This window comes from Macrosteles quadrilineatus, unplaced genomic scaffold (genome assembly GCF_028750875.1).
Source record: "Macrosteles quadrilineatus isolate MER2022 unplaced genomic scaffold, UCM_ALF_1.0 Scaffold_5__1_contigs__length_97177068, whole genome shotgun sequence".
NCBI lineage: Eukaryota > Metazoa > Arthropoda > Insecta > Hemiptera > Cicadellidae > Macrosteles > Macrosteles quadrilineatus.
In genome coordinates, this window is record NW_026542598.1 from 82,153,436 (window position 1) to 82,168,157 (window position 14,722).

At 35.7% G+C, this 14,722-nt stretch overlaps 1 protein-coding gene and 1 long non-coding RNA gene across 2 annotated transcripts; both read left to right on the top strand.

The window, feature by feature from the left end:
- Nucleotides 1-4,897: 4,897 nt before the first annotated feature.
- On the top strand, nucleotides 4,898-11,624 carry LOC128995724 (alpha-tubulin N-acetyltransferase-like). The gene is made up of 5 exons (XM_054420743.1): nucleotides 4,898-5,010; nucleotides 6,552-6,723; nucleotides 7,573-7,720; nucleotides 11,153-11,246; nucleotides 11,510-11,624. The coding sequence occupies exons 1-5, from the start codon at nucleotides 4,898-4,900 to the stop codon at nucleotides 11,622-11,624; spliced, it is 642 nt and encodes a 213-aa protein (XP_054276718.1).
- Nucleotides 11,625-12,399: 775 nt separating this feature from the next.
- On the top strand, nucleotides 12,400-14,042 carry LOC128994201 (uncharacterized). The gene is made up of 3 exons (XR_008490880.1): nucleotides 12,400-12,473; nucleotides 12,980-13,030; nucleotides 13,960-14,042. It is a non-coding gene; the product is annotated as an uncharacterized LOC128994201 (long non-coding RNA).
- The last annotated feature ends 680 nt before the right edge of the window (nucleotides 14,043-14,722 follow it).

Genomic DNA, 14,722 nt, shown 5'->3' on the forward strand with positions numbered 1-14,722 from the left:
ATGGTTCTTTGTCAACACACTCGTGTACTCGATGGTTCTGAGTTGAGGTAGATCTAGATAGACAAGAAACAAATTCAGTATCCTTCTGATTCAAGTTTTACTATTTTTCTAACCAAGAAACGGTAAAGCAAGTTGTAGTAATGCCCTTTTTTAATTATTCCTGCAAACTTGTAAACATTTAATTGAGAAGAGTCGTAAAATCCATAATTTATGTCAAATATTTCTTAATTAAAGAGGGGTAGTGTAGTTTTAAACTGTTATCAGACGCAACAGTATTTTTCCCGAATTATTTATGTTCATGGAGAAATAACATGATGCCATGTTGCAGGGTACAATTTCACCATAAGATGTTTTACATGGACTACAATTTATAGAGGAGAAATATTCCTCTGTAACGTTGTGGAAAATGTTTTATACTACACACTCACTAGTAGTTTATCTTACAATTCAAGTAACAATGTAACTGTAAACATACTCAAATAAACACACTTAATCTGTTGTTTGTCAAGTTCCTTACCCAATAGTAATTTCTTTGCTTACGACTCCCAAATATGTGTAACCTCTTCCTGTGCAGTAGCATGTAATCATTTTTCAAATGAGACGTTCGATACATACAAAACAATATTATACTTGTAAAATATTTACTTAATTTGCCAAAAGAAGCAACTAGGTACTGTACACAAAACTAGAAATATACGTTTGAGGAAATCTTAACAAACAGTTTAGAGACAAAACAATTAACATCTACACTGATAGTGGAGTTATCTAAAACACTAAACTCATACGAATTCAAGTCAAGGCTCGTGTGGGATTGTCTTGCTTCTGTGTCTGAATTGGATATTAGGAATGATCTACGCTCTACTGGGTGCCTAGATATTCAGGCATTGAAGGAAATGAAGCTGGGGTCAGATTGGCAAATGCTACCTCATCGGCAACAATGATTGGTCCACAACCTTCTGTGGATGAACTCGCTTTTCGTGATATACTGTACGTATATCACGAAAAGCGAGTGCACCTCTATTGTGTCACGGGACAATGAAAAGCACCGAAAACTTGGGTTGAAACTCCCCTTCTTAGGGTTAGCAAGCTTACTATGTTTAAGCCTTCTAAATGGGTTGCCTCTGACTTTTTGAACCTAGTGAAAATATCAGTTAAGGTCAACTGGTATTTGGCCCAGTTGATATCAGCAGAATACCATTAAACCCAGTTAGTTATCAAGCTGACAACAACGGATGTCAACTGATATTCAACTGACATCAGTCAGTTGATGTCAACTGGGCCAAATACAAGTTGACATCAGCTGATATCAGTTGACATCCGTTGTTGTCAGCTTGATAACTAACTGGGTTTAATGGTATTATGCAAGCAAAAATTTTGCTGAATTTAAATACGTAGGTTCCTTTAGAAATTTTAAAATTCACAAATACAGTACCTACCTATAGCAGATTTCCCAAAACAGAATAGAAAACTTGAGTCATTGAACACCAGTTAAAATAAATTAAATATTTGTTTTACCGTACTCATAAGGAATTAATAAATTAGATTTTTAAGCATATTAACGGTTTTTATTTTATTTTAGCTTTAGAAACGCTATACATATCCATTTATGGCAAAAATAATTAAATTACATCATCTGGTTGTTTAGTCAGGTTTAGCAACTCGATTGAGGGTCATATTTTTTCTGTGATATATTTTGTGATATTCTTCATCCGAAGCCTCGAGGCTAGACTGGTGAAGAATTAAATTAACAGTGGAACTGATAACTGGCCATGGGCGATTCAGGAAACATTTACAACGGATGGGCTTATGGTGAACCGATCTGTAGGCACTGCGGTAGGTCAGAGGAGACAGCCGATCACCTGCTCTTTGATTGTGAAGGAAGTTTAGTTCTAAACAGAAATCAACACATTGCAAAAGCTATTTTTGCAACATCCATGATTCTGACATATGAGTCACATGAGCACAACATCGTATCACACGAGATTAGACAGACCGATTTCCCGGCCTGGATGGTACCCAGTCAATGTATTTCATTTTAAAAGCTATTGTACTTATATTAGGGGGAAATGTGACAAAATGGCACAATAGTGGGGTTTTGAACGTTTTATTTCAAAAGTTGTTTTAATAGCTAAAGACATTTTCACTAATTACCGTACTGTGAAAATACAGTAAATGGATCTGCATCTTTATCGGTAGTTTTCTTGGAGTAGGCTACCTAAATTAGTATTTTGTCGTTACAGACACATAGACAGGCAGACAAATGGAAATACATAAAGACAGAAATTAATTGAGATAGCACATTTTTCTGCTTTCTTAGATAACGGCTGTGAAACGTAAAACCATAGACTAAGCAACACAAGGTTTTCTAAGGGAGTATGTTTTATCTATGGTAAAACCAACCAAAAACTGAACGATTCTATGCAATGTTCACAGACAAAACTAATTTTATAGATTTAAATAACATTAATTTTAATGAGTAGGCCGTACTTCTATGTTTGCTGATACAGAGAAGAGGTAAGGTTAATAAGGTGCGTTTTTTACTTTCTCCCCCTATACCATAGTATATGGAGAAAGTATTGTTTTCGTCAAAATTTTCGAGTTTGAGTTTTGAGTGGATATATCAGTTTTGGGCCCCCCTGGGCCCAAAAAAATTGGTTATCGAAGTGATGATGTCTGTGTGTGTGTGTGTCTGGATGTGTACAGAGCTACAGGCCACACCTGTAGTCCGATTTTGATGAAATTTGGTATGTAGGTACTAATCCATGTTATCTCCAGGTTTTTTTCATTTTTTTGAAATTTTGATTTTTAATGTCAATTGTCCCATAAAAAAAACTGGAAAAATCTAATTTTCTCAAAAATGGCCCAAACGATTTTGATAAAGATTAAGTATGTTGTAGCCCTTTAAATTCTGAACAAAATGGTACAAATCCCATTTCTATAAAAATTACGGTTCAGAAGTTATTGCAAATTATGTTATTTTCCCATAAAAAACCCCATAAAATAACAAAAAATTGGATTTTAGAAAAAAATTCGGTTTTTATTTAACATGTAATGGTCCTTACAATTTTGATAGTTTTTCATTTTTTTTGAATTTTTTTAAATGGGGATTTTCCCATAAAACCCCATAAAATAACGGAAAAAATGGTTCACAAAAATTTCCCAAACGATTTTGATAAAAATTTAGTATGTTATAGTCCTTTAAATTCTGATCAAAATTGTACTAATCCCACTTCCGTATATTTACTCTCACTGCTTACACATGATAAAGGTTGTTGACAAACTTATGGGACAAAGTATGTGTCAGAATGCTGATACCGGTTATTTATTGAAATGTTGATAGCTTAGTATGAAATAAATAAATTAGGAAAATTAAATCAAATGTCTTTATCAGTGCAATAATAACTCCAATCCAACTCGACTCTAGCGAAACAATATTGCAGTGGCATTCTGTCAAACTACCGGGACTTTCCTTTTCCGGTATTCCGCGTGCCGCATCACACAAGTAGTTCTCCCGCCTCCGCCTCCATTCAAACGCTTGTAAGCGAAGAATAAGAAACCGAGGCGACGGCTGGGTTTCTCCAAAGGGGTTTCTCAGAATCTCAGCCTCTCTCTCCGTCTGTCTCTCTAGGGGTGGCAATGGTTATAAAACGCTGAAAGCGAAAGGGAATGGAAGGGACGTTCTGACGCTACGCGGGACCGCTGGACTGGCTGTCAGGCTGTCGTCTGTCGTCATGGTCTGATGGATTAGACAAGTTCAATTTTTGTGCTAGACGTAAGGCCTACTATAGGAGAGTGTACGACGTTTCTGTAAACTTTTCAAATCAAGTTCTTATCTTAGCCTAAATTCTTTGTTGAAATAGTGCATTCAATTATAGTGCTTTGAATATGGAGTTCAAATATAACTTAAATGAAATATTTAAATATTATATTTCCAAAGTTTCTAACACTCTGCTACCAGCGGATTTCAACGGTGACATAAGAAAAGCTTCGTAAGTATTTCATGTTAGCATTAGGTTTAAAACTAGCCTAGGTTAGGTTACCAATACATCTTACTCTACCTCAGATAAATGTAAGGTATGTTCTTACAACTCTCAAATAAAACAAAATATATCTCCATCCAATGGTCGTATATTATCTTTACAAAATGATGTTAGACTTCTAGGTTTGAGATAGGATGAATTAAGGCTGTGACGTATATGGTCTAGCCTTTATCACAATGTCAATAACAACTTCTCAACATTCGACTTTGAGCAGTAGTGCAATTACACCTTTAAAGGTCCTTATAAATAGGCCTAGCCTAGGCTATTTTTCTGATCTTACTTGTGGTTGATATCCCTAGGATTACGCAGACTCTAAAAGATTCCTTCTAAACTGTAAGTTACTTAGAGTAGCAATTAGAATATGTCATATTCTATCGTGCTAGTTTTAGCTGAATAACTATGAGTGTAGAATGGTAGGCTTGTTACTTATTATAGGTTGTTTCTTCAGTAGGACCATTTAAACTTATTAACAGCAATGATCATAACAGCTTTGTCCAGTTTAGAGAAGTGTTGCATCTTTGATGATGCAATCAAGTGCAATGACTACATTTAATATATTGTAATTGTATGAAAATAATCTCAAAAGGGGAAATTAATCCCAATATAGAACCTATTATGCCGGCAAAATGTTACAGGCCCTTTGGTTTAAGCTGTGTACTGACTGTCAAGACAAGTTTAGATTAAACAATAGCCCTAGGCCTAATTAGCTTATTGATGTCTAAGTATGAAAGGTCAAACAGTTATTTGGTTAGCCTTTACAATTATTGTACAGTCTAGTGACTGTTTGTTATAATTTCTGACCTTGTTATTTATTTATCAGACATGTGGCAAGCCAAGTGTCGGATATAGTAGACACCATGGGACTAGCCTCGGCGAGAGCACAAGGCCTACACCATCCTATCACCAGTGCGGAGAGATTAAGAATCTGTGATCACACGCTCTATATCATGATGGACCCTAGAGACAACCAGTAAGTACGCTGTATTTGGCTATAGTCTGTTCATAATATTTAGGCGGTTTGAGGGGAAGTTCCCCCACCACTTTCTGCTTAATGTATGTTGCAGCTGTGATTGATGTTTACACTAGTCTCAGCTGTTGAGCTATATTTTAATGATAGGATGAAGACGTGGAGGGGATATATCCCTTCCCCTAAAACCGCCTAAATTTTGTGAACAGAGTATATAGTGTTGTCTTTTAATGTTCTTTGGCAAAAGGACAAACATTTTGAATTGTCCTAAAAACGTGACAATCTGGCAGATATGTAAAGACAGTGGTGACATAGGTGTAACTTAGTTCTCATTTTTCAAAATGAAATACAGCAGAACCTTGACTATCCAGGCTAATAGGGGGAAGGAGACCATGGATACGGAAAACTACAGATAATCCAATATGGGATAAAAATCAAACCCATACTTTTAACTGAAATGGCCACCATACAAAGGTAGTTATTTTAAGCCAAGTATGAATGGAGATGAGTGGTGTGATCTTGTAGTCTTGTTACTGACATGTTCCTTAGACATTACTGTTAATAGTTCATAGAGCCAATGTCAACTAAGGGACATGCATTTCATAGTGAAGTCCGAACCACATTATTGCCTTGTAATTTACGAATTGGTCTAACTATCAGGATAATACTGAATATTGTCGTAGTACTCACTAATGCAAACCAGGGAGTATCACATCCACAGATCATGCCTATAAATATATCCACAATTCATGGCCTCCAAGTAACTGGATTACGGGACGACACCACGGTCCAAGTCATTAAAAAAACATACAAAACACTAATACTGCATAAAAAGCCATTAACCCTAGAATTTAAGTACAGGGTTAATTTTATCCAGGGACATTTTTGATATGGGAGAAAGCATAACTGTATAAAGGCACCCCAGTGCTTCCAGCGCCTGAGTAGGTACCTTCCAGTTGACTCATTTACAACTTGATCTTGAATTCTAGGTTAATATGGTGCCAGTTTTGTAATGGTAGAACTTATATTATTTGGGGGAGGGGGAGTGAGCTGGTCTAGTGGTAGAGCGCGGGACTTCGCTTTTTCAAGTTTGTACCACATTTCTTCAAAATGGGATGATTTTTGCTTAAGTTATCGTGCTAGCAGACACATGTATATAAATTAATATTTTCTTGTATGTTACATATAAATAAATTTGCATAATCAATTATACATAGGAAAAGGACTGAGAAAAGGGTGTTTTAGCTTTTTATGTGGTGTCATTGTGATAGCAGGACCTCCTCAATTATAACTTGCATACCTTTTTTTCTTTAGTAGTGTGATTCAGTTGCCAATGAAGTTATTAATGTTTACATCAGTTCATATAACTGACAGAATTATTTTGTATTTGAGGTTTCTTATCGATTATGACTTAAGAGTTGGTAACTGAGAAGTTTACAATCCTAGACTCTGTAGAGATTTCTAAATCCACTCTGACCTTTGTGAATCTTGAGAAATATTTGCCTGATTGGTAAATTAATCTAGTTTTAACTTGAAATTTGCAGTGGAAAAGGAAGCGTTGTTGGTATTCTGAAGATGGGAGTGAAACATTTGTTCCTGTCTGACCCAACTGGCATGGTCCATGAGAAGGAAACATTGTGCGTACTTGACTTCTATGTCCATGAATCAAAGCAGAGGACTGGAATAGGAAAGAGAATGTTTGACTACATGTTAGAGGTATGTTAACACTGCCCAAGTTTACATTGTAAACAATAGTTGAGTGAAATTGGTCATAGATAGCCTCACGATAGGTGAGAATAAAAATCGCTTCTAAATGTTTCCCCTGTAAAATTGTTGGCAAAATTTATTTTCCAAAGGAACAAAGATATAAGCGTTTTGGTAACATTGGAACACCGTCGCAAATATGCAACGTCAGTCTATTTTAATGTAACTAGCCGTCGCATATATGCGGCAGCCTATGGGTAGAAACCAGCTGTCGCTGGTCCATATGAATGAAAAATGTTGTACTATTGCAGTAGCGAACGTGTTAAAGTAGGAATAATCCTAGTTTCTCAAGAAATGTTTTAATTAACCGTTAAAACATATTCAAATGACTTTTACTAACCTGAATGTGCACTTAAGCTATTTATATACTTAATACAGTAAGTATATACCTCTGTTACTTCCCTTTTGCAGCTGTTCTACTTAACCGATTTTTAAGATTGAGGTGTCATTTTAAAGCTTGATCTAGCACACCTGTGAATGGCAATCAATGTTATTGCCTTTAAGGCTACGCCCCTCATAATTAATTTAATACTACAGTCATTTTCAAAGATACAGTTATGCTGAATAACTTTCTCTATAACAATTTAAATGTGAATTGTAATTTAACCACTGTTCCTTAGGTAGGCAAGTCAGTCTTTAAAGTCTAGTTCTTAAACCATCAATAAATTGTAAATTATATCTTGAAGAGGTATTTTTCACTGGATTAATTTTCTCTCAGAAAAAACCTTTAGGACCCTATTTAACTGCGCTGTTTGCGCACGAGTCCCCTCGTTTAGATAAATTTGAATTTTTATTTTTCAGGACAAAGACATTAAGCCTTGTAAACTAGCGATTGACAGACCATCTCAAAACATCTTGTACTTCTTGAACAAGCACTACGGGTTAGCAAAGATATACCCTCAGAACAACAACTTTGTCCTGTTTGAAGGCTTCTTTGATGAAAAACGTGGTGAGTGTATTAGATTTTCTACTAAACCAAATACAGTAGTTCAGTAGTTGCGTCTTGGCTGATAAGCCTGACATTAAAGATGTTTCCTTAAGGCTGTGGTTTGCTAGGCACGTAATAGATGAGCTACACAAGCATATATGAGCTGCAGAACATTCATCTTACAACGTATCGTCTCTGTGGTTTCCTAGATTGCAAATCAAAGTGCACGTGTAACTAATATGCACGGCCTATTTGCTGCTCCCGTTTGCAATTTGACGGAAATAAGATTTGTTATTACTATTTATTTCAATGAATTATTAGTGATAAATAAAGAATACATTTACTTTATACGAGCTGTTGGCCCGTCCTACGTATGGGAATTGAGTAGTCCATTAAAACTGTATATGGTGTGTATATTACTAACTCAAGCATAGTTTAAGCCGTTCAAAATTTATAGTAAAGATAAAGCTGCCAAGATGAATTCAAACATGTGATCATTGTTATTTTCCCAACCTTTCTTCAAAAAGTTGATTATAAGCTTTTTTGTAAGACTCGTGAGCTTTGATTCGTATACAGCAATATGGTTATAGAGTCTTACTTATTTCCTATAATCAATGACAAAATGCCAGAATAAATAAACTAACCTCATCTAATATATAAAATTCTCGTGTCACAGTGTTTGTCTGCAAACTCCTCCGGAACGACTTCACCGATCGTTATGAAATTTGGTGTGTAAATTCTGTAGGTATGCAAATCGGACATAAACTATTTCCTGTTTCGAAATTCTTAAAAGGGCTCCGCCCCAGTGGCTCTGGAGTTTCCCATGTTAACCTTATGAGAAATGGAATTAATGAATCTTAACAGCTGTTTCAATTAAACAAGTTGGTTCTGTTCTATGATGTTCAATAGCATTAAAGTTACAAGGATTACCAACAGGGTGCAGCACTATTATTTCTTTTACATTTATGACAACAGCTAATTTGCAGCCAAAAGGTGAGTGAGCGTAGCGAACGAACTTCAACCTGGAGGCGAGTGAGCGTAGCGAACGAGCTAACTTGAAGGCAAGTGAGCGCAGCGAACGAGCTAACTTGAAGGCAAGTGAGCGCAGCGAACGAGCTCCAACCTGAACGAACTTCAACCTGGAGGCGAGTGAGCGTAGCGAACGAGCTAACCTGAAGGCAAGTGAGCGCAGCGAACGAGCTCCAACCTAAAGGTGAGTGAGCGTAGCGAACGAGCTCCAACCCAAAGGTGAGTGAGCGTAGCGAACGAACTTCAACCAGGACGTGATTGAGCGATGCGAACGAGATCATCTTGAAAATTAAACGTAACGGTACTTTCTTTCCATCGGTCTGTCTTAGGGGAAACCTATAACTTAGGCGATACGAAGTTCGCCGGGTCAGCTAGTAGTTCTATAGAATATCTTTTTATTCAACCAGCTGAAAGTTATAACAAATTATATTGCTCTAAAACAAATTAAATATTTTGAAAACTGCTCAAGAAAATAAATTAGAACATCTAGTATTTTACAATGTTAAATAAACTCTCATCCTCTGACCGATTAAATGAATGTATAAATGATTATAGCATTACACATAGTATAAATTAATCAATTATACGTATGTCATTTCATTTTCATCCAATAGCTGAATTTGTGTCACAAGCGCTGAATGTTTACAGCTGTTATGTTAAGCAAATTATATTATGCCAAAATATAGTTTAGAATGTTAGCGTCGGTTGCTAGACTTTTTAAAGATTTAAACTTAATTTCTAAAAAACTGGGATTCTAAATTAAAATTATGGCCTCGACATTCCCTAGTTCTCAAAATAATCTTTCTTTCAACACAAAAATCATGAAAATCCATTGAGTGGTTGATTCAGAATCCCTGTCACGTTTTAATATTATAGATTCCATGTTATTTACCTAAAACCTAAAAATGTCAATGACTTAAACCATAGATAAAACGGTACTTTCCTGTTAAAGGGAACATTCATCATTATCGGTGATTTTTTTTTCGATACATCGATTTTTTCCTTTACGATACATTACAAATTGACAGCTGATATTTAGGCTAAAATATAGTCTATTATATGGAAGAAATGAATCCATTCTAAGCTAACTTAACATAACCAACCAAACTTGCTGTACCATTTAAAAATTCAGTTTGATAACAGAAAAGGCGAGTTGAGAATATTAAATGGAGTTTTTAAATGTTACAGCAAGTTTGGTTTGTTTTGTTAGGTTAGTTTGGAAAAGTTTTATTTCAATATTTTTTTAAATTTTCGATTGTCGATTCTGAACAATATTTATTTATCGTAGTTGTCAACTGATATGTTTCAATTTGTTAATATCGATATATCAAAGAAAATCATCGATAATAATGAATGTTCCCTTTAACAGGAAAGTACCGATAAAACATATGTTAACAATTAACATGTGTTTTGTTTTATTTAAATTTTATTTCTAACATTAATGTGTTAAAATCATTATTTTGTTTACTGGTTGAATTGTTTATGTTTACTTACAGATTGTGATAACCAAGATAAAATAAAAACCTACTTTCTATTTCCTTATAGAAAATGTGAACTTTAATTAGCAAAATTAGTGCAATCAACAATGGCGACAAAGGGGACACTGCAATATAAAATCCAAAGACTTCTAATGCAACTGAGGCAATCCTCGAATTCAACTGGTACATCAGCATACCACATAATTTTTGGAAGGAGCGTACGAACAAACATCGCAATCATTGTTCCAACATTAGAACCGTACAAATATCAGAAGAAGGGAGTCCAAGTCGGTATTAAAAGGAAATTCAAAGTTGGAGATAAAGTGCAAGCGCGGGAATATGCCAAGGGTTCGTCGAAGTGGTATTCGGACTATATAACTTTTTAATTATATAGCCCGAATACCACCTCAAGGAAAGACTTCTGCTGAATTTCACTGACAAATCGATCACAGTGCTTTCAAGTCGCAGCGCATCTAATACGCATCTTGCAAACCACAGCCTTAGTTATGTTTTTACTACACAGTCATACTTGCTTACCGATATCACCAAGACCAAAACTTCTCAGTCATAAGATTACTGGACCAGTGTAGATTCACAGTTTTGACAGGCAGCCAAGAAAAAATCTTTTTCTACATGACTCTTTTTAATTTCTTGAGATGCATAATTATTTTTGCCATGAGTTGATACAATTTTTTTTAGGCACTTATAGGTGTTTTCTATGCCTGTTTATATTTTCTGACAATGTAAAATTGGAAAATAAAAAGATGAATTCATGGTATAGGTCGGCCGCTTAGAAAACGACCTCCTCTAGCATTAGTTAGCATTAGCGCGCAGGTCGCTTTCTAAGTGGCCGACCTATAGTTATTTAATGTCAGCTGAAGTATCATCAGTGATTGGTTTTTGTTCTTTCATCTAACGTAGGCCTACATAATATTATGTTTTACAGATGTCAGATCCTCTCTTGAATACTCATATAGATCTGAGAAGTCCAGGCATGAACAGGAGGATCGCGACAACAATCAAGCTGTAACTGACAGGCGGTATGTATGTTCTAAAATTGAAAATACTGAAAATAGTATTTTGCCATGCTTTACAATTTACCATGAATTGGTAATTTAAAGAGGAAATTTAGACAATTAGATCAGTTGGGATAGCTTGATGTTGGATGATACTGCCTAAGTAGCTTGACCTTCCTCGGAAGCAGTCAACTTTACTCAATCATTTTTGGACTGTGGGATATCCTTCCTGATGTTACCATTTATCTCTGGAGCGGAATTCAACCGTAACTGACTTTTTCGCTCAGGGCGTCTGAGGTCATGTCAAGCACAGAACACAGTTACAGCTTTGGCAATGGGGCAGTGGCCTCCCCCAGACAGGCCTCCTCCACAGATTTTCCTTCAAAAGGTAAGCTGTCTTGAGGGTTGTACTTTCATGACGAGTAAAGGTCGATTCACACACATCAGTCCAGTCACAGTTCCGTTGCAGTCCAGTTGCAGTCCAGTTACAGTCCAGTCACAGTTGCATCCGCAATTTCTCAGTCAATTGTCCGTTAGTTGGTTTCAGTCAGTCGTCCGTCTCTAATATTTACAGTAATTTATAGTCAAAAAATTTAAATTTTAAACCTATATTCTATTAAATTATCATTGTCCATCTTGTTGATTGTTACAAACAGTACTCAAAATACTAACGCAACCATTTAAATAACAATAACACTATTTTCTAACCTCAAACAGTTCCGTCAGGCGTCCGAACAATCAAAAAGTATCGTTGGAAAGAAATCTGAAATTGACTGACGGATGCCAGCAGAGTGACTGACGGGACTGCAACGGATAAGTGTAGATAGCGCAATAGAAAATCCACTAAAGAATATTTTTGTTAACTGTGACGTGCCTGAAGTGACTTTACTGTGACGTGCCGTAACTGATGTGTGTGAATCGACCTTAAAACGGTGAATCCTGCATTTGAATTGAGGAAGTATTATTAAAGATATGTCAGTCTTTATTAATTAAAACACGACAGCCCCGTATGAAGTGTATGGCTGCAGCGTTTATTTCTGAGGATTAAAGCACATAATCCAGTTAGTTGTAGTTATAGAGACTGGTGCCAACTATTCACCCTATGGTGTCAGTAATCAATAATACTTACTTGCTCTGTGAGGATTTTATTGTTAATTAAGTTTCCATTTTGATTTTAGTGAACGGGAAGACTACTTGCCCCACCTGTATGGCCGGCACGCTGCCTACAAACTTCCTGACACTATGGGAGACGTAAGTCATTGCGCAAATATTCAGTATTCTTTTACACCAGTTATAATAATCGGGTCGTGGCTGAAAAGTGGAAAAGTTGATATTAGATTTGTGTTGTTGCTGCCTCTGATCTTGAGTAAGATGTTTTTGTGTAACCCTATGCATTTTGCCAGCTTGTGTGGGATCTTCACAGGGCATACGCTATTTTCTTCACTAACGCTATTGTCTATATATTTACACACGTCACTGATATCGTTACAGGGTCGAGAGAATAATGTGGTGACGGACACGCGGCAGAGTCACGTCTTTATTCCTCCGTTTCATTTCTTGGACTCGTCATTTCACTTCTTATTCGCTTGATCTTACTGCAGCCATTAGTGATAAAATATCGCTTAAGAAGACCCCCAAAAGATGCCACACAAGCTTTAAATAAAGTACTTAGTATGTAGATGTAACTAATTATTTATCTTCTTAGATTTAAAATGTTCACACTTCCCCATGTGATTTTTCAATTTTTCTGATTACAGATTATTGAGGGACGGTTCAACTGGTCACAACCAGTCTCCGACCAGGAATGGGTTGGTATTTATTGTGTTGATAAGACAGCTTTTTTGAATTTTTGGACTAGAATGTTAAGTTTTGACAGTAAAAGTTTAGTGGAAGAAGATCAGATCGTAGATATTGTTCCACAAACTAAATTCTTGGGTCTCATGGTAAACAGTGCGCTGAACTAGAATGATCATATAGATTACCTTAGTACAAAATTATAAAGGTCAGATTTATACTAAGAAGATTGAGTAAAGTATGTTCAATTGAAACTTTGAAAACAATCTACTACTGTACTAATTTTTTATTCCAATTTAACGTACTGTATCAAAGTATGGGGATACACTACCAAAACAACCATAAAACAACTATGGTAGTCGTTCAACAGAAAGCTGTGAGGTGTATGGCAGGACTGAGCTTTGGGGAATCTTGTAAGGAAACATTCAAAATCTTGAGATTCTTACCATTCCTTGCACTATTATTTACAGAGAATATATTTCAAAGCTAATATCTTTAACACGTTCGCTGCTACAAACGTTCCGGAACGTCAGCCGGGCCACGGCGCCAGGAGCTAGGAACGTTCCGGAACGTCACCATTCATTGTTGTTTAACGTTGCTATGGATAAGCCAGCTCGTCACAAGCGTCCTATATTTCTTTGCAATTAATTTAAGACTTTGTCCCTAATGCATGAAGTTTATATTGCTTACTCCAAATCTACCTGAATCTTACTAAAATTGTTGCAAGGGCCTATTTTACAGAATTTCCCTTAAGGGAAGTAGCTTTTACCGTAGGTGGCACGGTGAGACCTAGTCCCAGGACTGATTTACTTTTTCATTTTGATGTTCCCAGAGGCCAAAAACACTATTCATTCAAATTTTTATATTCATATAAGATCGTAAATATTTATTTTGTATGTGCTTGTGTTTTACTTTTGGTCAATAATACAGTTTGTTTTTTTAGAGATTAACCTGTCATAACATGCTCACTCCGACCAACGTGAACCACCACTCCACTCTCTGGTACCGTAGATAGAGATTTCCTGTACTGTAACGTTTATTTGTTTTTACGATTTTCCATTTTTACTTTGTAAATAGTATGTAAATAGCAGTTTTTTACTTATTCTTAAGTTAAAATGAATTGGTGGGGTTGTTTATATTGATGCACCCATTAGGAATGGTTAGTATTAGTTTGCAAATTTTGGAAAGCAGAGTCATTTTTAACTTAATTTTAATGAAGATATTTTTAGTTGGTAATGAACTTTTGTTTAGTTTCTGCATTGAAGAGTATTCAATGATTAACTTTATTTTTAGTTGAAAGGTTAGAGTTATCAACGACTAATGTGTACGCACAGTTTCAGGCGTTGTACATTGACAACGTACGTTGACAAAGTAAATTTGTCAAGGTTGTCATTTATTGAGATTTTAACTATCCTTCTTTATTTGTCTTGCCATCTGTTTAAACTTCTAGGTTTAACTTTGAGTCTGAGCATTTTGCTGAGTTAAAAATCTATCTAAGTCAGTAATTTTATGTAAAGTCAGGTTATCGGTGCCCTTAAACAATGCATAGATAACTTACCATTCTATGTATAACTTAAAGAATATTTTGTGGTATTGTTGTTTTGCAAGTTTTAATAAACATTGTTACGTTGAAATTAAATGTATATTGTTGTTTCAATTTACATAGTTTCTTGTAATTTATATATTTGTTGGATTGTTTAAATGGT